This window comes from Phyllopteryx taeniolatus, chromosome 20 (assembly GCF_024500385.1).
Source record: "Phyllopteryx taeniolatus isolate TA_2022b chromosome 20, UOR_Ptae_1.2, whole genome shotgun sequence".
Classification (NCBI taxonomy): domain Eukaryota; kingdom Metazoa; phylum Chordata; class Actinopteri; order Syngnathiformes; family Syngnathidae; genus Phyllopteryx; species Phyllopteryx taeniolatus.
Window position 1 is genome coordinate 3,166,591 of NC_084521.1, and position 22,450 is coordinate 3,189,040.

General features: G+C 42.5%; 2 protein-coding genes across 4 annotated transcripts; one reads left to right on the forward strand and one right to left on the reverse strand.

Annotated features, from left to right (window-relative positions):
- Nucleotides 1–1,542: 1,542 nt before the first annotated feature.
- On the reverse strand, nucleotides 1,543–11,906 carry prpf4bb (pre-mRNA processing factor 4Bb). Of its 2 annotated transcripts, XR_009785954.1 has the most exons (17): nucleotides 11,776–11,906; nucleotides 10,211–10,289; nucleotides 8,910–10,024; nucleotides 8,236–8,409; nucleotides 7,990–8,148; nucleotides 7,525–7,606; nucleotides 6,932–7,133; nucleotides 5,662–5,735; nucleotides 5,282–5,372; nucleotides 5,063–5,210; nucleotides 4,639–4,776; nucleotides 4,408–4,561; nucleotides 3,953–4,067; nucleotides 3,697–3,848; nucleotides 3,514–3,600; nucleotides 1,997–2,260; nucleotides 1,543–1,793 (listed from the first exon to the last, which is right to left on the reverse strand). XR_009785954.1 is itself a non-coding variant. In XM_061758550.1 (16 exons), the coding sequence occupies exons 1-16, from the start codon at nucleotides 11,832–11,834 to the stop codon at nucleotides 2,057–2,059; spliced, it is 3,033 nt and encodes a 1,010-aa protein (XP_061614534.1). In that variant the 5' UTR covers nucleotides 11,835–11,906; the 3' UTR covers nucleotides 1,543–2,056. The 2 variants fall into 2 exon arrangements, 1 of the variants encoding a protein (XP_061614534.1); XM_061758550.1 differs by having other exon boundaries at nucleotides 1,543–2,260.
- A 2,785-nt stretch (nucleotides 11,907–14,691) lies between these two features.
- On the forward strand, nucleotides 14,692–22,418 carry pxdc1b (PX domain containing 1b). 2 transcript variants are annotated; one of them, XM_061758018.1, is made up of 5 exons: nucleotides 14,692–15,134; nucleotides 19,099–19,190; nucleotides 19,267–19,338; nucleotides 19,464–19,575; nucleotides 20,603–22,418. In XM_061758018.1, the coding sequence occupies exons 1-5, from the start codon at nucleotides 14,705–14,707 to the stop codon at nucleotides 20,764–20,766; spliced, it is 870 nt and encodes a 289-aa protein (XP_061614002.1). In that variant the 5' UTR covers nucleotides 14,692–14,704; the 3' UTR covers nucleotides 20,767–22,418. The 2 variants fall into 2 exon arrangements, with proteins under 2 accessions (XP_061614002.1, XP_061614001.1); XM_061758017.1 differs by having other exon boundaries at nucleotides 14,694–15,134; nucleotides 19,267–19,384.
- The last annotated feature ends 32 nt before the right edge of the window (nucleotides 22,419–22,450 follow it).

The window sequence follows — 22,450 nt, forward strand, 5'->3', positions numbered from 1 at the left end:
CTTGATGCGTTTTTCTTTATTTCTCTCCAGATTTTGAATAGTACACTCACTGGCCATTTTTATTCGGAACAGCCCTGTATTGCAATAGAAGTATTTTGCATTTGCACATTTATTGACTCCTAAGACATTAAAACTTCATATTTAAGTATTTAAATGTGTGTGCAAACGATTTAAAACAATAGCACACTAGTGCTGAAAATAACGTTGTTGTTAATGTTAAAAGCATATTTTTGAATGATGACCAAATATTAAAATAAAATTAATGTTGTAATATCCTCCAAATTATAAAATATATATATAATTGTTAATCGAGGATTTAAGGTTAGTTAGTTGAATACTCTAAATTGCTCGTAGTTGTGAATGTGCGTGCGAATGGTTGCTTGTTTCTATGTGCCCCGCGATTGGCTGGCGACCAGTTGAGGGTGTACCCCCCCCCTCTCGCCCGAAAATAGGCTCCAGCACGCCCGCGACCCGCGTGAGGAGAAGCAGAACGGAAGATGGATCAATGAATCCGGAATTTATGGCGTACTTCTGTCATATTACTTTTATGAAATTAAAATACAGCATATGCCGATTAAGACGTAAAACCACGAATAACATAAACATCAATAAGTATATATACTATAATAAAGACAATATATACATGAACGCAATTAACTGGATTTGGTTGCACTTCACGTAAAGTTGAAGTACTTGCCTTTGTCGTGCCTGTGGCGCCCTCGTGTGGTCATTCTTAACTACAACTCATAAAGGAAGGACCCCCATGCCCCCCCCCCCCATTTTGAAAACCTTAACCGTGTTTTGAAACCCTACTTTGAAACCCTAATCCCTTTTTGAAACCCTACTTTGACTCTCTTAACCCTTTTTTGAAACCCTACTGTAGCATAAACCCGAATGAAGCTAGTTTAAGCTCAAAACAGGAAGTCCTTTCAAAATAAAAACATCCAAATATCAAACAGGATGTTAGTCTTAACTGATTGTAAACAACGCAGTAAGCGCCAAATAGATTACTGCTATGCAATTTAAGAAATTCACTTGGGGTTATTTACACCTACTTTGAAACCCTAAACCGGTTTTGAAACCCTAATTTGAGACCTTAGTCATGGTTTTAAACCCTACTTTCAAACCCTAACCCCTTTTTGAAACCCTCTCCCTGTTTTTAAACCCCTGTTTGAAACTCTACTTTGAAACCCTAACCCTTTTTGGAAAACCTACTTTGAAATCTTAATCCTGCGTTGAAACCCTAACCCCTTTTTGAAACCCTACTTTGAAACCTTAATCCTGTTTTGAAACCCTACTTTCACACCCAAACCCCATTTTGAAACCCTATTCTGAAATGTAATGTACAATCAGAGCCAATCAGACTCGAGTATTCATGGTATAATACTGTGTCCTCTCACACAAACGTTGCAGTTTCAAGATGGAATTCATCCAATCTTTATCATCTTTATACATTATGGATCGACAAACTTCAACCCTGGACTACACACTCTACATTATTAGTAATAATCGTGTGTTTGTGTGAAATGACGAGAAGCAAGGTTTGGTAATAGGAAATATTTTTATTACTAAAAAGTATAGTGAAGGTGCTCTCTGGGAGCAACTACTGAAGTCTTCAAAGAAAACACAAGATCGGACCAAACCATCTATTTGTGAACGGGGGAATGAAAGAATCATCACGAGGGCATTTTTGTACAAGAGGAGGAAGAGGAGGAGGAGGTGGAGGAGGAGGAAGGTGGTCGGGTGTCATACGAGGAGGCGCCAACAGGAGGCACTTCAAGCACACCGCAGTGCTTAAAAAAAAAAACAAACAAAAAAGATTATTCCAAACTTGCCATTTGTACATGGAACGTTTGAACACATGCACGTCGATGTACATTATTTACACTTGTCTCATGCCGTTTAATTTAAGCCATCACTGTGCAAGTGTACAATGATTGGGCCTCATTAAAAAAAAAAGAAAAAGAAAAGAAAAAAGAAAAAAAAGGTACGCTACCATGTGGTATTTACAGTAAAAGACACAAAGAAAATCAAGTCTCCATGTTTTGGTTGGCATTCAAATCTTCTCCTGGATGAAGGGGTGCTGCAGCGCCTGGTTGATGCTGATGCGCTTGGCGGGGTCCAGCATGAGGGTGGCGTCCAGGAGGTCCTTGAGCTGCATCACCTTCTTGCGCTGCTCCTCGGGGAGCCGCTGGCCGCCGATCATGTCGCCCAGGAGGTCTTTGGTGGGGTTGATGGTGCTCATCACCGTCACCTTCTCCTGTACTCGCCGGGCCACAAAACACAAAACGTTTCAGACGCGGATTTTCCGAGCGAGCGTCGCGCATTTCATATGCCCTCGCGTGACATCGACAAGACGTGCTACTTTCTACACAGGCTCACGCATAAGCGGAGTTTTAATTTCTCCATTTGGTGTCAAATATTCAATGAAAACAAATATTTGACTTAATATTACAATTGTTTGTCTGCTTGAAGAAAATACTCCAAACGTCAATTGTTTTTTGATTATTACTATTTATTTCAAATTGAAACTATATTTGTTCAGTATTCTACAAACAGAAAATATTCACATTTATTTCCAGTGTTTTGAGGACTTGCACGCTGCCACAACTAAGACAAGAGCGTGCAAAATCCTCTCGGACCGTCCGCACCCCGGTCACCAGCTCTTCCAGCTCCTTCCCTCAGGTAGGCGCTACCGATCAATGCAAACTAGAACTAGCAGACATTCCAACAGCTTCTTCCCTCTTGCAATCAACTTCTTTAACAGCTAACCTACAATTCCATTACAACGTGCTGGCAATTTTTTTGACTTCACATTTCTGTGGGACCAATTATATATTACTCGTTCGTGCGCTCACTGTAGTTGTCTCGCCACGCTTGCACTATTTGCATATCTGTTCTTGACCAATACTGGCCACTCATGCCAGAGTAGCATCTGCCCCCTTTGCAAACTGACTGAGGAGTATCTGCAACATTTGCACAATCGACATTGTCCCAGATTATCGCACTACTCGCTTGAAGTCTCGGCGCCCTTTGCACAATGGTCATTGCACCGGACTATTGCAATATTAGTCTTTCGACCTGCTAGAGGACTCTGCATCTTTTTGCAAAATAATAATGTACCGGCATTACCAGATAACTAGCAACCCTTTATAGCCTAGTGACTGTTTTTTGTCAATGTCTTTATGTCTCCAAAGTGTTCTCTGTCAATTGACTGTCTGTTGTCGTACGAGAGCGGCTCGTACTACCGGAGACAAATTCCTTGTGTGTTTTTTGGACATACTTGGCAAACAAAGATGCTTCTGATTCTGATTTATATTGGAAAGGCATTTTCAAAGGGAGAATTTTTGTTTTTGTTTTATTATTTATAGAGTGGCTAACTCGTATTTCCATTTGTTTGTTGAGTGTACAAACAATTCCTGTATTTCAGGCACCTGTGCTGAGCTGTTTGTGTTCTTAATGTTACTGGCTTTCCTTGTTGAACAATTTTGACAGCGGGCGAATCCGTCTCACCCTTTCCGTTACTTTGTCCACTTCGATGTAGAGGAAGTTGAGGTTCTGGTCAAAGTGTTGGTCTTTGAACAATCCTTTGCGGATCATCTGCGGAAACAACAGCAACGGTGTTGCATCATCATATTGCGTGTGTACGTGTGTTGATGATGATGATGATGATGATGATGATGATGCAACACACACCTTGTTGGGCATTTTGCCCTTGGCGTCCATGGCCAGTTTGATCATGTGGTTGTTGGACGAGCCCGGGAAGAGGATCTTGCCCGTGTAGAGCTCGTACAGCGTGCAGCCCACCGACCACATGTCGATGCCGTAGTCGTACGGCTTGCCGATGACTGACGGGCGCCGGAGACGTGCGGTGAGTACGAGCGGGACCAAAGTGTTTTTTTTGTTTTGTTTTTTGTTTTTTAAAGTTAAAACATGCCGAAAGCGAACTTACTGATCTCCGGCGCTCGGTAGAACCTGCTGACCAGGTAGGGCGTGATGTCGTTGTCGGCCACGTGCGACGCTGAGCCGAAGTCGCACAGCTTCAAGATGGTCTTGGACTCGTTCACCTGGGGGGGAGAAAAAAAAATACATCTAATAAGTCACCTGTTTCCATAGCAAGCGCTAGATACTTTTCACAAATAACTGTGTGTATTAATAATATAGTCCACGCACAGGCATATATTCTTTATCCTCTGCGAAAATCAGCTAATATTACTGCAGCTTACCGAGTCACTTAGTTGTGAAACTCTTCTTCGTGTGTGTCTGTATGACTGTATTGTACTGCCCCCAGACATCAAACATGTTTCCAGGGTCCGAAACGCCATTGTCAAGTAAACCGAAGGCCATTACGCCGCTCGCAGCGTTGTTTTGGGTCAAAGTGTCGGTGAGGCGTCGGCGGCGGGTTACCAGGATGTTGTCGGGCTTGATGTCGGCGTGCAGGATGTTGCATCGCTTGAGCAGCTTCAAGGCCAAGAAGAGCTGCTGACTGTAGGAGCGCACGGCCTTGATGTGCAGACCCACGTCCTTGCCGTACTTCTTCAGCACCTCGCGCAGGTTCATGCTGACAGCAAAGAGGGAAGAAAAGCATCAGAGGCCAGCACAGCGAGGGGAAGGAAGGTCCGACTTCTTCATCGCTACCTGAGCGGCTCAAAGACCAGACACAAATGCTGCTTGTGGTAGAAGTGTCTGAAGAGACGCAGGCAGTGGAACTTGTCGTCGGGGTCGGCGTCGTTCAGCTTCTTGAGGAATTCCAGCTCCTTCAAGCCCGTCTTCTGCCTGAGGAAGCCATATTGAAGACTTTTTCAAAACCTTTACTTGACCCCTTTTACTAAATATGACCACTAAGCACAATCTCGATATCTTATCACAACATGACTTTTTTTTTTCTTTTTTTTTTTATTTTAATTTGTCCTCAGTGCTGCGCTTGTATTTGTTTTCACTCTGTTGGTTGTTTCTAATGTGTGTGTGTGTGTGTGTGAATTTTGCTCCCGTGAAATTTTTACTTCCCCTTATCGTTACATTGGTGCGGTTATGCTGATATGAAGACGGACGGATGACATACATGAGCTCGTTATTCCGGATGATCTTGACCGCCACCTCCTGGCCGGCCCTGGCGGTGTCTCTGGCTCGGATCACGTTGCTGAACACGCCCTGGCCCGTGTAGCCGTACACGTCGTAGCGCTTGTCCAGCGTCTCGCCGATGTTCACCCCTTGGAAACGAGAGCGTAATGTCAGTCAGAGGAAAGCAGATTAGAATGCGGTCAACTTTGAATGCACTTACTGTAGTAGCCCTCGGCGTCGGTCCAGTTGTCCCTGAGGTTGGGGTTCTCCTTAAAGTCCTTGCCGACACCGCAGGCTCTCATCCGGGCACTCTGCGCAACGCAACAAGAGGTTGAGCGAAGCCCATTGAAGAATTCTATCATACATTATGATTTACTCTGTGTTTGGATTTGTTTTTTTTGTGGGTTTTTTGAGAGCCAAAATTGTTACGAGCAAGCTTCAGATATGCCAACTTGCTCAAGTGAAGTAGGAAAAAATAATGCCCTTGCATGTGGGCAAGGAGAGCTATCTGTTTTGCATGGATGTGTGCTTATTTAAAAAAATAAAATAATTGATATTTAAGCTTAAATGCAAATGCAACCCTAGTTCTCACTGTCTCACATCAAAGTCAGCGGCGAACATGTCGTCCGACTCGGTGAACATGTCTGGCGCCGACGGCTTCTTCGGGTTGGCCCCTGCGAACAGACAGCGCGACACCGACAGAGAAAAGAGGTAAAGAGAGGTGAGCGTGTGCGTCAGGAGCGTCCAGCATCTCGCAGGGTAAAAGGACAGAATATCTGCTCCATGTGTTTTGCTGGACATACTCTGCAGAGATCAAAACATGCTGCAGGTGGCAGACACAGCCAGCAGGCTTTTTGGGTAACAAGCCAGCAACTGAATGAACACATGACAGAGAGACACACCATTAAAAGCACCGGGCAGTAGAGAGTCTAGAACAGAGGTTCTCAAACTGGGGTCTGCAAAATCATTTGCAATCAATTATTATGTTGTATCTTTTTTTCTTTTTTTTTTTTAAACTTAACATATGCAGGCCAATAAAACAAACATACTGAACCAATTACTCCTCCCTACCTGAACCTTAGGCCAATTAAAAGCTCTGATATGATTGTGAAGCTTCACCACAGAAATCTGACATCCCTGCAGGCGTACAGCATTACTAGTCCTCTCACACTCTTTTGTCATGTCGAGTTGCACAGGTGAGCCAAGGCGGCATCAGCCAAATATTAGCAGTTTGGAAGCACATACCTCGGGTCAAAAGGTTCCAACAAATCCCCGCTTTTGCTCGGAATAAATGGACAATTCATTTTGGCAATGTTCAGCGCAATTGACTTCGTGATTGCCTTCCACTGAGCTCCTTTCATGTAGTGCGGAGGGAAAAAAAGCGAAAATGATTCCGCTTATGTAGACTGTTTTTTTAGTTAGACTTTTTTTTAGTGTGTGTGTTTTTTTTTTTTTTGACAAATAGGTAATAGAGCAATCATAAACTCACCAAATATCACCACCAAATCACTAAGTTGGCAACACTGACTGCTTTTGTAAACTTGCTCATTGGTGTTGACGTCATTAGAGAAAGCAGCTAAATATTGAATTTAATTCCTTTCTATTGAACAGGTCATAAATATTTAGGTTGAAACAATTTAAAAAAATAAAAAATAACAGAATTCCCATGGCATTTAGGTACGCACATGGAAGTTATGTTTAATTAGCGTTAGGATAGTGAGGGAGACCCGGGGCCCAAAAAGTTTGAGAAACCCTGGTCTAGAAAACAGCTTTAAACGCTAAATAGATGTCCTTTGTATTGCCTGACTGGACTGTCGGGTAGGCCCGCAGTTTAAATGGACCCCAACGTAATGAAAGTAGCAATCATTACCGTCTTTCTCCTGGGCGATGAGGTTGTGCTTGGCCTTGATGCTGGCCTCGAAGGTGTTGAGGTTCTCGCGCTCGTACTCCTTGACGTCGGCGGCGACGCGCTCCAGGATGTCGTCGGGCGACGGCGAGCGGCTGCGCGTGCTGCTCTGCGGGCTGCTGGGCTCCGACACCATGTTGGTGTCCTCGCTCGCCGCCTTGTATTTCTGACACACGACCAGGCAACTTTAGTGCATATAACTCAAGTCATGACAAAAGAAAAAAAAAACATTCGCACATTAGATAGCTCAAGAAAGACAGAGCTAGACATAGATATAGAGCCAGAGAGAGATGGAGAGATACTGTAGCACTAGAGAAAGAGCTAAAGCAAGAGAGCTAGAGCTAGAGAGATCAGGCTAGAGCTAGGGCTACCGATAGAGGTAAAGAGATGGAGAGAGAGAGAGCAAGTTAGAGAGCGCTAGAGAGAGATAGAGCTAGAGACAGAACTAGAGCAAGAGATGAAGCTAGAGAGAGAGGTAGAGCTTGAGATATAACTAGAGCTAGCGAGACAGAGCGAGAGAGCGAGAGTTGGAGAGATCAAGGGAGCGCTGGACAGACCTGTACGATGGCCATGCGCTGCTGTCGGCGCTGTTCAATCAAGGCCTCTTCATCCACCTCCTCTCCATCAAAATCATCCAACCTGCAAATAAAATATTAAGCTTTAAAGATATATGTAGCATTTCCACAGTTTAAAGCAATGATTTAAACACGATTGAAGTGACATTTGAGCACTTCAAAGCTCAACTGTTTGTATTTCTTTTCAGATACCCATGGCAGGTAATTTAACCAATGTCAAATAAAATCGTCTCAAACAGCACTGCAAGACAGCGAATGCTAAAAAGGTCCGACAGAAACGGGCTGGAAGAATTCGATACACCTCAAACAACAATTTACAGATTATGCAATAAATTCCAGCCAAGATAAATGACCTGCCACGGTTGCCTGAAAAGAATGTAAACTGTGCCTTGGCTCAATAAAGGCCGGGAAAGATGATGAACTGTAACTGTAGACAGGAGAACTCACATGTCTTCTTCTGAGGACTCCTGGTCAACCTTCATGCCTTCTGAGAGGCTTCCCTTGAACTTGTCTTCGTCTCTGCTGCGCCGCCGCCTCCTGTCCCGGTCGCGCGACATGGAGCGCCGGTACTGCCGAAGCCTCCCGTAGCGGTCTCTATCGCCAGACCTAAAGACCAGGACAGAGAGCTTTCGTTAGCTCCAAAGACAGAGCGGGAACTTTGCCTTCGCTAGACTGCATCTGTATCATCATCACCTGTGCATCGGTGGGGACCTGCTCCGTCTGCGGGGGGACGAGCGGGAGCGTCGGCGCGGCGAAGGGGAGCGGCGTCTTAGCGGCGAGCGGCTCACCCGGCGGCGTGAGGGCGCCGGGGGGCTGTTGTCTCGCGAGCGGTCTCGACCCGGCCCGGGTTCCGCTCGCAGTCGTTTCCTGTGCGGGCATCGCAGCGGGACGCTCAATCGGTACGGTCAAAATGATGACTCGACATGTTAAATTAAGCTTTGTTTCCATGATATGGTACAGTTCACTTCCGTTTGCCATAGTATGGAGCAATGTAAACTTGTGTGTCGGCTCATTTTATGATGTATTGTAAAACAGATACAAAGTTAGTTTTTTTAAGGACTGAGACTACAGGACGGTTTTGTCAAAACAGACTTTTTGTCCCTTTAAACTTGCTTTCACACTATCTGTGAAATATTTATTTCTATTTCTATTAGGTCTGTTAAAGTGAGCTGAAGAGCTTCATTTCGACAAAGGTCGTCCTTTGTCCCCATTTAGTGGCAATTACAGAGCAGAATAAACCTTTATGGGGGGTGGGGCATAAATGAAAAACTTTCACGATTGTCTGCTTTTCTAGGTCCCTCCCCCCAGCAAATGGCGGGGGCGAACTGTACCACCAAACGGTTTCGTGTCTCAGCTTGTCCACCGACCTGACTGGCGACTCCTGCCTGTCGGCTTCTCTCCTCCGGCCGTCCGGCGAGCGCCCCCTTCTGGGCGGCGGCAGCGGCGACCTGGCTCTGGTGCGGTCGGCGGCGCCGGCCGAAGCGTGGCGCGCGTCTCTGAGCCGAGGCGAGGCGCTGCGCCTCCTGACCGGGCTGCGCTGCGGCCGTCGGTGCGGCGAGCGGTTCTCCTTGCCGGACGACGCGTCCTTGGACGGAGACTTGGTCGGTCTTTTGTCTCGCGCGACGTCGGAGCGACTGGGCCGCTCGCGAACGGGCGACCGGGATCGCGGCCGCGCTTTTTCCTGCGCCGGCCGCTCGTCCCGATGCGAGGAGGTGCGCTGTTTGTCGGCGCGGCCGCTTTTCTGCTCCGAGGGGGACTTCCTGCTCCTCTCCTTGGACCTGTCAGTGCTCTCTGAATGTTTTCTCTCCTTTGAGGCGCTCCTGGCGCGGCCTCTATCTTTAACGCCAGCGTCCTTGCTGCTTTTGCTCACCTTGTCCTGTTTGGAATCCTTAGTGGGCCGCTCCGTATTCTTACTGGGGCTGTGCCGCTTGGAGGCGGTCTTACTGCCCTCTGTGGAGTCCCGTCTGGATTTACCACCTCCCCCCGCATGGGGGGAGATGACTTTCCCTGAGGTGCCCCTCTGGCGCTGTTCTCCATTTCTGACCCGAGCTTCTCCTCCGTCCTCTTCCGAGCCGGAGTTGTAACCCTGCAGGATGAGGCCCATGCCCGACTGAACTCTCCCCTCCATCAGCTGGCTGTCCAGCTCAGCTTTAATCATGGCCCTCTGCTTCTCCAGGTCCTCCAACAGGGCCCGGTCGTCCAGGCCGGGGTTGCCCGAGGAGGGGGAACTTTCGCCTTTCCTTTGGCCGGAGGAGGCGAAGATGGCGGCGGCAGAGGGAGAGGCGCCCTCCTTGTTGCGCTTGTGTTTCCTGTGTTTGTGGCGATGCTTGCGCTTGCGCTCCTTGTCCTCCTCCGTGGCGTGCTTATGTTTTTTGTGCTTGCTGCGATGCTTGTGTTTTTTCCTCTTGTGTTTGCCGCCGCCACTGCTGCTGTGCTGCTTGGCGGCCTCCTCGGGCTTTTCGCCGTTGGTCTCGGCCTCCTCCTGGGAAAAGAAAATGCCAAGACCTGAATTTGAGGGTAAAACTATATTTTTTAAAATGTATGGTCTCTTGGTGGGTCTGGTACCCCCCCCCTACACACACAATTTATTGGGTTACCTGTACTTGACAAAAAAAAAAAAAAAATAGGAATGTAAGGTGCTGACGACAACCATGACGTAGATAGCTACCTCTTCTTCCTCCTCTTCCTCCGACACGTCTCCACTGTCCTCATTGCCGCTTCTCTCGTGACTTTCCATTTCCTGTTTCCTGTTCAGAAAAGCACCAAATAATAAAGCCATGAAAAATGTATTTAACTCCAACGTTAATACACCACATTTTGCATCATTTTTTTTTTAAACGTTAACGAAAGCACAGAGCCTTAATTATAAACGTTCATTAGAGCTGTGCAATATAACAATAAGTATCGTAGATACGATATCCAACGTCTATCATACGATTTACCTTGCCATTTACTGGGGGAACTTCTTTTCCTTCTAGTTATAGTTTTGCTGGATAAATAGTAGGCATACTTGAATGTTACTTGTCGCACTGTGTTTCATTTATTTTGATTCTTTGCAATTTACCGAGTTCCTTGAAAAGTGGTCATACTACCAGATACTTTGAATGGCATTCATTTGGTAATTGACTAACTTAACTTTATTTTCAATCATCTTTCATTAATTGAATTGTGTGGTCTATGTATTTTAGAAATGAATGGCAAAAAGATCAAATAAAATTACCATTAATTTCATGTAATCTGAGAGAAAAATACCAAATATAGCTACATAACGTTATTGGAATATAAAATTTCGTCCATAATACACAGGTCTGTCATTTGGGTTTTTAGTTTAAAATGAGAGTTTATATAATCTTATCATATAGTACTAAATTTATAGAGGTTCAGGAAGGATTTTTCAGGAAGGATTATCTGATGAGAACTAATCTCTCTCACACACGCAAACAAACACACGTAACCATTGGCAACCAAAAGGCGGCTCATTTTCTTCAGCACACTAACATAATCTATAACCTTTATTATCTGGGATTGATCCAGCACTATTTTGATATTCTTTCATGACTAAAAAAAAAAAAAAAAAAAAAAAAAAAAAAATCAGATGTTATTGAAACATCATTATAACAAGTGCCAGATAGAATTAATTATCCGTCCTGGTCATTGACACCATGTGAAGCTCAAGGGTGAACATGAAGTGAACAACGGTTATCCAAACGATTAATTTAGTTGAAGAACTGATGATGAACATTATTTAAAGCGGTAATAGACTGTAAAGAACGCAATGCTTATGTTATAAATGCGCAAGTGTTGTTACTGTAGTACCATATTCAACTCCACGGCTTCAAAATGTTTTTTTTCCCAGCATTAGCTCCGAAACGCTAACCGATCTTAGCAAAGTTAGGCGACATCTACAGATACATTTTAACAACACTACTATGTTTTGACAGTAAAAGTCGAACGATTGAATCAGTTTTGTGCAAACAGCACACACAACGTAGGGGCGTGAATGCAACACCGGGGGGATTTCTATCAACGTCTGCTAGACGTTTAGCCAAACTTAATGCTAGCGGAGCTAAGCTAAGAACATTAGCGCGAGTCTTGGCAAGACTGTTACCAGAACAACACGACTGACGTTCTGCTGTTTAGCCTGCCGGGTGAATCGGTTGATAATCACAAATATATCCTCCACTCATAACAAAGTATCAATATGAACGCCCGATGCTGAAGAAAAACACTTACACGTGCTCGTTGAAATTATTCATTCTACTCGACGCGATATCCATCTCGACGTCGGCCATTTTCCTCAAGCGAAGGACCTCTCACTCTTTCTCGCGAATAAACGGCAAGGCGACGACTAGCGCGCCCCCTGCAGTAGAGGCGGTGCACTGCAATTGCACGACACGGTAAACGTCCATCATTCTCCACCAGAGTGCGCTAAAGCAAGTTTCGATAGATAGATAGATAGATAGATAGATAGATAGATAGATAGATAGATAGATAGATAGATAGATAGATAGATAGATAGATAGATAGATAGATAGATAGATAGATAGATAGATAGATAGATAGATAGATAGATAGATAGATAGATAGATAGATAATGTTCTGAGTGATAAAAAATGCACAAAATTTGGACAAAGAAAAATTATCATTAAACAAATGCTGCTTCCTGCTTTCTTCAAGCAGCCTCAGATTCAACTTATTAGAGGCCTTGCAAATGATGCCAGATATATGCAGCGAAGTTGCAAGTTGATCAGAAATTAGGGCTTTGAATTGCTTTATTCCGTATCCCAAAGAGTACGAATGGCCTAACATGTGAGGGAACAGCATTCAACATCTGATTTACATCTTTTAACTCCATCAGTGAGCAGATGAGGACGAGGCCGTAAAACGAGAGGTCCAGATGCTTGGTGAAAGGAACAACGTCTGCTCTCCTGCTCCTCCTCCTCCTCCTCCTCGCCATTGACCAGTGTGGCAGGACAAACTTCATTTTTAGCGTGTTTACCTTTTATGAGAAGAAGCCTGTGAACTTTGCATGCGAGCAAAGAGCCATGCAGTGTTTGTTTTGTCATATTTTTCATTCATCTGGGGCAGAAAAAAAATCATTTCATTAAGGCCTACTCACCAAAAAGTAACCTTGCTGCTCATACGATACTATTAGACGAACAATAAGTTTCATATTGTGCCCCAAATTGATGAAAAATATGGTATGTGGTGGTGTAAAATTCCTTTGAATCACAGTGTGAGCCTTATTTAGCAAGATAAAATATTAGAGACGCTCGCTTTCAATCAAAAGCCATAGCTGTCGTATTGGGCCTCAGTTTTCCAAGTTTGCGGTAACGGAGGGAGGGAATATGTGCTGACTCTGCAAAAAGCCGTCCGACCGTGCAGACGGCTCCCGTTATTACAGAGAGCTTGTGTGGGAAAGCCCAGGCTGCAGATCAGAATCTCTCCCATCATCTACAGTGGATATCAAAAGTCTACACACCCCTGTTCAAATGGCAGGCTTTTGTGATATATATATATATATATATATATATATAAGATCAAGAGAAATAATTTAAAAAACACGGCATTCTTTTCTTTTCACCAAACAGCATTTTGCTTGCATATTTCATATGCTCAATCTCTTTTCATGAGATAAAGCTGTTGAACTCATATTGAGCATATAGCCACATAAATACAGAGTTTAGCACAGCTACAACACTGCACATTCAAATTCTGCTCCTGTTTTATACGTTTGTTTCTGTTTTTTTTTTCTCTCTTAGTGGTTGCAATGTGCCACTATTGTCTGCGAGAAAAAGCGCTATAAAAATAACCTTTACTTTACTTTAATGACGGTAGTGTGGATTGCAAATAGCACAAGGCCAGTGTGCCATTTGTATATAATTTGTATTCTTGCTGGGAAATGCTTGCTTTTTGGATGGTATTTAAAAGCACACTCCTTTGCTTATAAATGAGAAGATGGTCTTTTGCAGCTCCCCTTGCATTCTTTGCATAATAATGAGCTGTTGTGAAGTAAAAAGAGGCAGAAAAGTGGGGGGGAGGGAGGGGGGGGGGGGGAAAACAGTGGAGAAAATGTGCTCAAATTGTTTGCATAAAGAAGAAAAAGTCCCACCTGAACAAATGAGGTGGATAAATAAGCTTTCAGTGGACTTTTTTCATACTTAGAAAAATATTTTTAAATATGTAATTTATTATTACTTTTGATTATTTCAGAAAAAACATGATTTAGTTTCCCCCCATTTTTGTTTTTGATTAAAAAAACGTAATTTTCATTGGACATTAATTCTTATTTATCTAAAACAAAATAAAGGTTGAACATTTTTCATTGCTTCAAAAATTTTTTATTTCTTTATGTGCTGGATTTTAAAAAACTCACATAATTTGGAAAACAATAATTGTTCATTAATTTGTACATTATTATTATTTGTTTTAAATATTTTTTTAAGTTTATTGTTCACAAAGAAACTTAGCATTTTTTATTATTTCCCAAAAACTAAATTTTTTTTCTCTTTTTATTCTGTACTTTTACCTCACAAAATCTTGTAAAATCTTCATTTGCAATTGATTATATCATTTGTTTTAAATGCTTACATTTTTTCTCATTACAAATAAATCTAATTGAAAAAAATATTTTATTTTGAATGTCTTTGACTGCCTAAGAAAAACATTTATTTTTTATGTTTCGGTTAAATCCAATCTGACAGAACGTGTACAAAAGTAAATGTTCACTCAACAATACACATGATTTGTTTCAATATTTTATATGCAGTACATAATTTATGTAAAACCTGTAAAACCTCAAAAATAAAATCTGAGCATTTTGATTGTTTCAGCAGAACAGCACTTATTTTCCTTTTTGTTTTGGAATAAAAAAAATCACATAGAATTTTGACCAAAATGCATTTTTGTTATAAATTCTAATATATATATATATATATTAATGATTATTTTGATTGTTTCAGAAAAACAACATGGTTTTCCTTTTTTTGCTTTGCATATGAAAATTTGTTAGGAAAAAAAAAAGCATTTTCATTGCGCATGATTTTGAAGTAATTTATAAATATATTTTATGACAACTTAACATCGCCAAGAAGAAGCAACAATTTGGGAGTGTTTTTTTTTTCTTTTTTTTCTTCAAAATGGGCGTTATCTATGACTTGCAATGACTTCTTCAAAAGTCATAGTCTATTTCCCTCCCGCCTCAATCACGCCACGTTTGACTTTATCTGCTGGGCCGAGCTTCGAGGGAAAAGAAAAAGAAAAAGAAAAAAAGTCCGTCTTCCGTCTTCCATCTGGGGATCCACTCGGAGCGGCTCGGCATGCCGGACTGAGCGGCATGGCTTCGGCCGTGTTCGAGGGCACGTCGCTGGTCAACATGTTCGTGCGGGACTGCTGGGTGAACGGCGTCCGGAGGCTGCTCATCAGCCCGCGGGGCGACGAGGAGGACTTCTTCGAGATTCGCACCGAGTGGTCGGACAGGAACGTGCTCTACTTGCACCGCAGCTACTCGGACCTGGGCCGACTGTTTCGGCGCCTCAACGACTCGTTCCCCGAGGACACCGGAGACCTGTCCGCCTCGCCCCTCACCGAAGGTCGGTCGCTGGAGGCTCACGGAAAAACCGTTCAAGTGTGGTTTTGTGCCAGGGGCGTATAGTGAAGGGCGTTTGCGTGGGCTTGTGACTCCAGGGGCCCCCTTGGCTTTTCTGCACTTATTTTCTCGCTACGATAGTTTTCATCATTTTCAATCCCCCCCCCCCCCCCCCCCCCCACAAAATATAAGTTAACGCTGTGAAAAAAAAAAAAACCTAAATAGGGCGTCTCAACTGTAGAAATGCATCTTGACAACAAAACAGCTCATGTCAAATAACTAAAAAAAAAAAGACTAATAAAAAAAAAAACATGCTTTTTTTTTAACTACTCTTTTGGGGGGATAAAAAAACTCACAATTTGGAAAACAATACTTTGACTGGACATTCATGTATACATTTTCTTAAATATATAGAAAAAAATGTATTTTGAATACGTCAATGAAAATCAGATTATTTTTTATTGCTACAGAAAAAGCTATTTTTATGAGGGATATGATTGAAAATTTTGGACAAAAATAATTTTCATTGGGCATTCACTATATTATTTAAAAAATATTTGCACTTTTGTTACTTTTTCCAGAGTATTTTTATGTTTAACAAAATCAAAACATTTGCCATATTATTTTCCTGAGTAATTTTTATTGTTTAAGAAAAAACCCCAACATATTTCTTCTTGTGTTCTATGTAAAAAAATAAAATAAAAAATTAAGTAGATTATTTTCAAATTTAAAAAAATATATTTTATTTTAAAACGTGTTTTTTCTCAAATAAATTATTTTCATTAAATAATTTTTTTGGGGGGTAATAAATTACATTTAGAAAAAAATCTCTCCATCTCTCTATCTCTCTCTTACTCTCTCTCTCTCTCTCTCTCTCTCTCTCTCTCGCTCTCTGTCTGACTATTACAAAAATATACATTTACCACAACCTATCTTTACCAGGAAAGAAGTTCCTGTGTGGTACAGTGACTTCTCTATTATTAATCGTTTTATTTCCTCTTTAAATGTTACAAGGCAAATGGCCCAGTAAGGAACTCAAACAGTTTCATGAGGTTTTTAGCAAAAGTGACAAAACAGAACTTATTCTAATAGGTTGCAATATTAGCACAAGATAATAGTATGTTTTTAAAAACTGCTTCGTTCACATTTTCCCTGCGGTAGCTCACGTCATAATCGTAATGTACCACTTACTGATGCGTGTCCATAAAAGGAAACAAACAATCATCTGCGTGAGTCACAACTTCTGAAATTTGGTCACTTTGACATGTTTGGACAGGTCAATGATGAACAAAGTCCATTTTCGGATGTCACAGTAGCAGCCGGAAGCCTGTCGTAGAGCAGTAGAGCAGAGTCTAATGCGTGCGATCAATATTTAGGAACAAAAATCAGTAAGATCTACTTGCTGGAGTTTGCATTTCTCATTGGGAAATACCTATAAGTTGACTTTTGGTGCATTTATTAACATCAGTATTTAGATTTAAGGCAGTTGACCAACATGTGATGCAGGTTTTGAACGTACACAAAAGCTGCTGCTATTTAAGTCTGTTTCATGACTCAGGGGTAACATTATATTGGGTTTACAGAGATAGGTCAAAGGTCAGTGTCTATTAATGCGCTAGAAGTGTGTGTTACGCGAACAAGTGACACAACTTTGAATTAGAGGCCGGGTGGCAAACGTACTCACACTCTGTATGTAAGTAAAAGTACAGATCCTGTAAAAAAAAGACTTCAGTACAATTCATCTCCTTTACTTAAGTAAAGGTAAAAAAGTACAGACTGAAATGTACATAAGCAAAAATGAATATTTCATGTCTATTATCTACAATACCCTTTTAGATAACTTGCCACAGTAACAAAACCAAACAAAACGGCCACAAAATTGTTTATTTCTTTTATTAACTTACGTAGTGCTCACACTGAGAGGGGAAAAAAAAGAAAGTTATTTCAGAATCATCTTTATTTGCCAAGTATGTCAAGAAAAACACACAATGAATTTGTCTCCGGTAGTTGGAACCGCTCTAGTACGACAGCAGACAGTCAATTGACTGAGAAAATTTTTGAGACATAATGACATTGACAAAAAACAGTCACTGAGCAATAAAGGGTTTAATTTAAGCAATTTAAGCGCTAGCCAGTGTTGGCTCGACTTGTATGCTATCAGAACAACGTTTACACGTAGCTTTGCTAACGTTGTAAACTGATAAACAGAAAACGCTAAATTAGCTCAAGATAACAACTGAAAGAATACACCTCACTTGTACGGTGTTCCCAGACGGATATGCGATTTGCGAATTCATCTATTCGTTGCAAAAGTAAAAAAAATAAAATAAATAATAATCCAAAAGATAAGCTAACCTTTATTAGGTCCACAATGGGGAAATCTGCAAATGTTCATATGGATAACAGATCAGTATTGCTTTGGCACCATCTTGTGGCATCCGGGTGCCAAGGAACTATGCTGACGTGAGTTGAGGAGCTTTATCTAGTGCTTTGATGCCATCTTGCGGCGTATACAGGCAATTATACATTTCTAGCGTGACTTCAATTAATGGCGGATTTTTCTATTCACGGCAGGGCTCAATCCATATCGGCACCATGTACTGCATGTGCACTTTAGACAAAGAATTTTCAAGCACCAGAACTTGGATACTTCCCACCACTGCTTTCAACGCCCTTTTCAGTGCAATAGTGTCACTTCTCTGCGGTGTGGACAGACAAATATTTGTAAAAACATCTCTGCAGCTGCACCGGGAATGTTTTGCCTTCCTGCTGCTGCACGGAAATAGCAGACACGGTTGTTGACGGGACTGGGAAGAGCACACTGTCACGTTAGGTACGCCTTTGGCTGTCTTTCCTCGTTCCGACACGTTCAAAAGCGATTCCACCGCCTCTGTTTTCTTGTGTCTGTTCCGCGTCCAGGCAACAAGAAAGGCGTACTGATGTCATGATGAGACTGAGCAAGAGGACTGCACTTCCTATATTTAGCCCCCACTCCGGCCTCTGACGGCTACGTAGCTTCCATGTGCTCGAGCAGACAGGAAGCCATTGCTCACGGGAGAGTTTAAATACTCAGCAGTTTGCGAATGGTCACGTCCCGGCCCCTAGCACAGATCGATATAAACCGCCCCTATGAATATTCAGCGTGTTTGGCCGGGGCTTAGTGGGAAGGTCGTTCTGTAAAGGGGAACAAGAAAGTGCTTGTTGGAGGGTGCAAAGGGTTCGTGGTGACGTGACAAAGTGTCAAGATGTTGACACATGTTTAGCAGATGATAGCTGCCAATTAGAGACTGCGTGCTACATCTGATTGCTGTCGAACGACCGACCAACTTTGCTGAAAATCAAGACGCCTCGCACCGATGAACCAAATTAGCCCTGGTGGAGGTCTGCGTTCTTTTTCAGGAGGAAGGCAACCACTGTTCATACAAGATAACGCTTACGGAACTAAATACAAACCACTTCCTGGATAATTCGACAAACTTAATCTCTCTTTTAATCCATAGCTCAAGGACTACAGTGGCCCGGAAGTCAGTGCAGGAAACCAGAAGGTCTTTAAAGATCATTTAGCAAAAATAACACGCAACAAAGTCCTAGGAAAGCTCTTTTCCTGCATGGGTGGAGTCTGGTTGGTGTTGAGTCTGTCATCGAGACTGATGAGCAGTGTGGCTATGCAGGCCCATTTTACTCACTCCTTCCACATAGCAGGACTGTTTACATCATCCTTAAGTGACGCTTTGCTGACCACTCATGGGAGGAGTTGCCAAATGTGCTATGTAAACCCCCTCACTTCCTCATATATGTTGTAAAATGTCAACACAGGCGATTATGCAATGCTTTTACACTATACTATTACATACGCATAAAGTATTTGGACACCTTAAACATAAGAGAAGTGTTTGAATGCAGACCTCTGCCAAGGCAGAAAATCCTCATGTCCGTCTCAAGGCATCCCTGCAATGCTGTCATTTCAGGCCTGGTGAAAATCAAAGAAGCAAACGACATTGAGGAGAAGCTAAACGAGGTGGAAAGGCTGCTGAAAAATGCAATCAACATGCCGTGCAAGGTGGCTCAACAATATATTATACAGAGAAGTGGGAACATTACGGCAATTTTACACTCATTCGATGGCGCATCCGCAGTATTCCAGGTCCGAGGTAATGCTGACTTTCTTCGAGCGCTCGCCGCTGGACCAGGTGCTCCGGAACGATAAGGTGCACAGAATCCAGCCCTGCTGCCAAAATCCGATCAAAATATCGGGTAATGAACTCGCTTAAGTTGGGTTGTTTGTATTTGATTAGGTATTAATTGTATTTACGCATGTTTGTATACTTTTCAGAGATCATGCGCTCGAACGGCTTCTGTCTGGCCAATACGGAAACCATCGTGTTTGACCACAAGCTGCCGGACGAGAAGGAGAGACCCCCTTCCACAGACTCTGTGGAGCACACGTGAGTGTTAAAATGAAGTCAAGAAGTTATGAAACGGAATTATTTTAACAGTAGCCACGTATTAGAATTTAGCGGCAGAAAGGTACGGCATAAATTCACTAAGTACCTTGGTTTTTAGGTCAAAGTGAAACATGAACACTGTAGTTTGTCATCTATTTAGCAAACAAATGCCGACAAGTGCAACAGTATCTATCTATCTATCTATCTATCTATCTATCTATCTATCTATCTATCTATCTATCTATCTATCTATCTATCTATCTATCTATCTATCTATCTATCTATCTATCTGTTAGCTAGCTAGTTAGCTAGCTGTCTATCTAGCTATCTAGCTAGCTGCTAGCTAGCTAGTTAGCTAGCTGTCTATGTAGCTAGCTATCTAAATTTTCCCATGGATTTGGCATATCTATCTATCTATCTATCTATCTATCTATCTATCTATCTATCTATCTATCTATCTATCTATCTATCTATCTATCTATCTATCTATCTATCTATCTGTTAGCTAGCTAGTTAGCTAGCTGTCTATCTAGCTATCTATCTAGCTGCTAGCTAGCTAGTTAGCTAGCTGTCTATCTAGCTATCTATCTAAATTTTCCCATGGATTTGGCATATCTATCTATCTATCTATCTATCTATCTATCTATCTATCTATCTATCTATCTACCTATCTGCGAGCTAGCTAGCTAGTTAGCTAGCAGTCTATCTAGCTAGCTATCTAAATTTTCCCATGGATTTGGTATGCCAAGTTAAACATTTCTAAAGGAACACTTCCCTCTGGGAAAAATGTCGTTTTTCTTCCCTGGCGAATGTGGAGTACTTTCTCAACTGGAAGTGTGAGGCTGCTCCTTGTAATGTAAAGTCAAGACCGTCCTTTTCCACCCCTTAATACAGCAGGAAGTTTGCTTGTGCACCTCTTCCTTCCCTGGGTGTGCATGGGAAGCAAGGAGCAGAGCACATTCCCCACTGTGGTTCACGCACAATGTTTTACATACTTCACTGACGCATTCTTTGGTTCTTCTGTCAGGTACGAGGACGGACTTGAGTTCTTGCCTATGGAGGGGGACGCGTGCGACGGGGAACCCGAAGCGTATGTCACCAACTTGTCCTACTATCACCTTGTCCCGTTTGAGACTGACATCCTGGAATGAGATGAACGCGTCTTTGACGGACATGCGATGCTCGCCGTAGGAACTATTGAGCCATTGCAGGAACGGGAAAACCACCAGCAAGATGGCACCTGATTGACTTTTCCGGTGATCCATCCTGGAAGACATCGTGGCCAAACGACACGAGCTTTCTGGCCACCTTAAATTCGAAATCAGCAGTTTAACACAGATTATGTAGTTCGTGTGGGAATACAATAAGTCGTTAGGAAGATTTTTCTGCCATCTTTGTTTACTGCGCTATTTTGGTGCGCCTAATACAAGCTCACAGGAGGATTTGTGTGGCGGATTTTGAAGCTTTGACTGCTTAAGCGATGGATTATTTCTCATGGAACTGGCGAAACCAAATATCCGTCCCGGTGTACCACCTGGAGCCCTTCGTGGGTCCTTTAATGTTTCATGTTATGCAGCTGAATTTGCACAAAAGGGTGATAGCAGGCTTCTTGCTAGAATGATTTGTAATCCTTGTATTGACTTACATGTAGCTATTTTCTATAGCGCTTGTTCATTAGGGTAACGAGTGAGCTGGAGCCTATCCCAGCTGACTTTGTGCGAGAGACGGGCTACACCCTGGTCCGGTCGACAAGCAAACATGCACGCTCAGATTTACACTCAATCTCAAATTCATACATATAAACAATCACCTATTAGCAACTTAATTCACCTAAAATAACCTAAAAAGAAATTCAAACGTGGGAAGAAGCCAGAGGACCTGCAGAAGACTCATGCAAGCACGGGGAGAATATGCAAATTCCACAGCTGAGATTTGAACCCTGCACTGCAGAACTGTGAGGCTGATGTGCTAAACCACTAGGCCGCCGTGCTGCACAAGTGCAATGTTGCGGGAAGAGCTGGGCTCATGTGATGCTCTGAATCACCAACAAAAGCCCTCGTGCCGTGTGAGGTCAGTGGGTTCATTCTGAGTGCCTGAACGTGGGAGTCCACTGCAGGGGGGAACAAGTGTACTCAAAATGGCCTCTCTTTAAACTTTTAGGCAAACAGCTTTCTTTTGTGTTCTATGGGTCCCTCCCGCTTGAGGCTTGCACTTTTGCTTCCCTTTAGTGCCTTCCATCAGCTATCGACGGCAGACAAAACGGAAAATTGTAAACTTGTGTTGTTTATTTTTGTGTGTGTGTGCAAATGAATCAGCTTTTGTCATACGAATCCTAAAAGCAGAAGACACCACGTGGCCTCACGACAACCCACATCCAGAACTGTGCCCCCCTGCAAATTCCAAGGCATTCAAGCCTCACAAAGCTGGCACACCAGGACTCAGCATGGATCTGTTTAGTAACACAGTCATGACTGCCATTCAGCCAGTGAGGAAAAGAAAGTACAGTTCGTTCTCACTGACAAGTTTTTGCTCCCAAGAACCGGTTACCCTTCATAAGCAAGTTAATTATAAGTATCCTGCTGTATATTGTACGGAATACTGGTACACCAATCAAATTCAATGATGACAACCATGACAGATAATAGTGAAATAACATGAAAGCTTTAATTATTACATTTTATTATCTTAATGTGAATAACCAGAATGAGTCTGAGGACTATAATGACAGGAATGTTTATGTTGTGAATCCTCTGTTAACTATTCTGACAGTATTAAAATATATATTTCAAACATCTTAAAACCAATAAATATTTTTAATAAAATGATGAGGAGCGAGCAAGCAACAGGCTCTTTGTTAAAGTGTTCTAGCGCCATC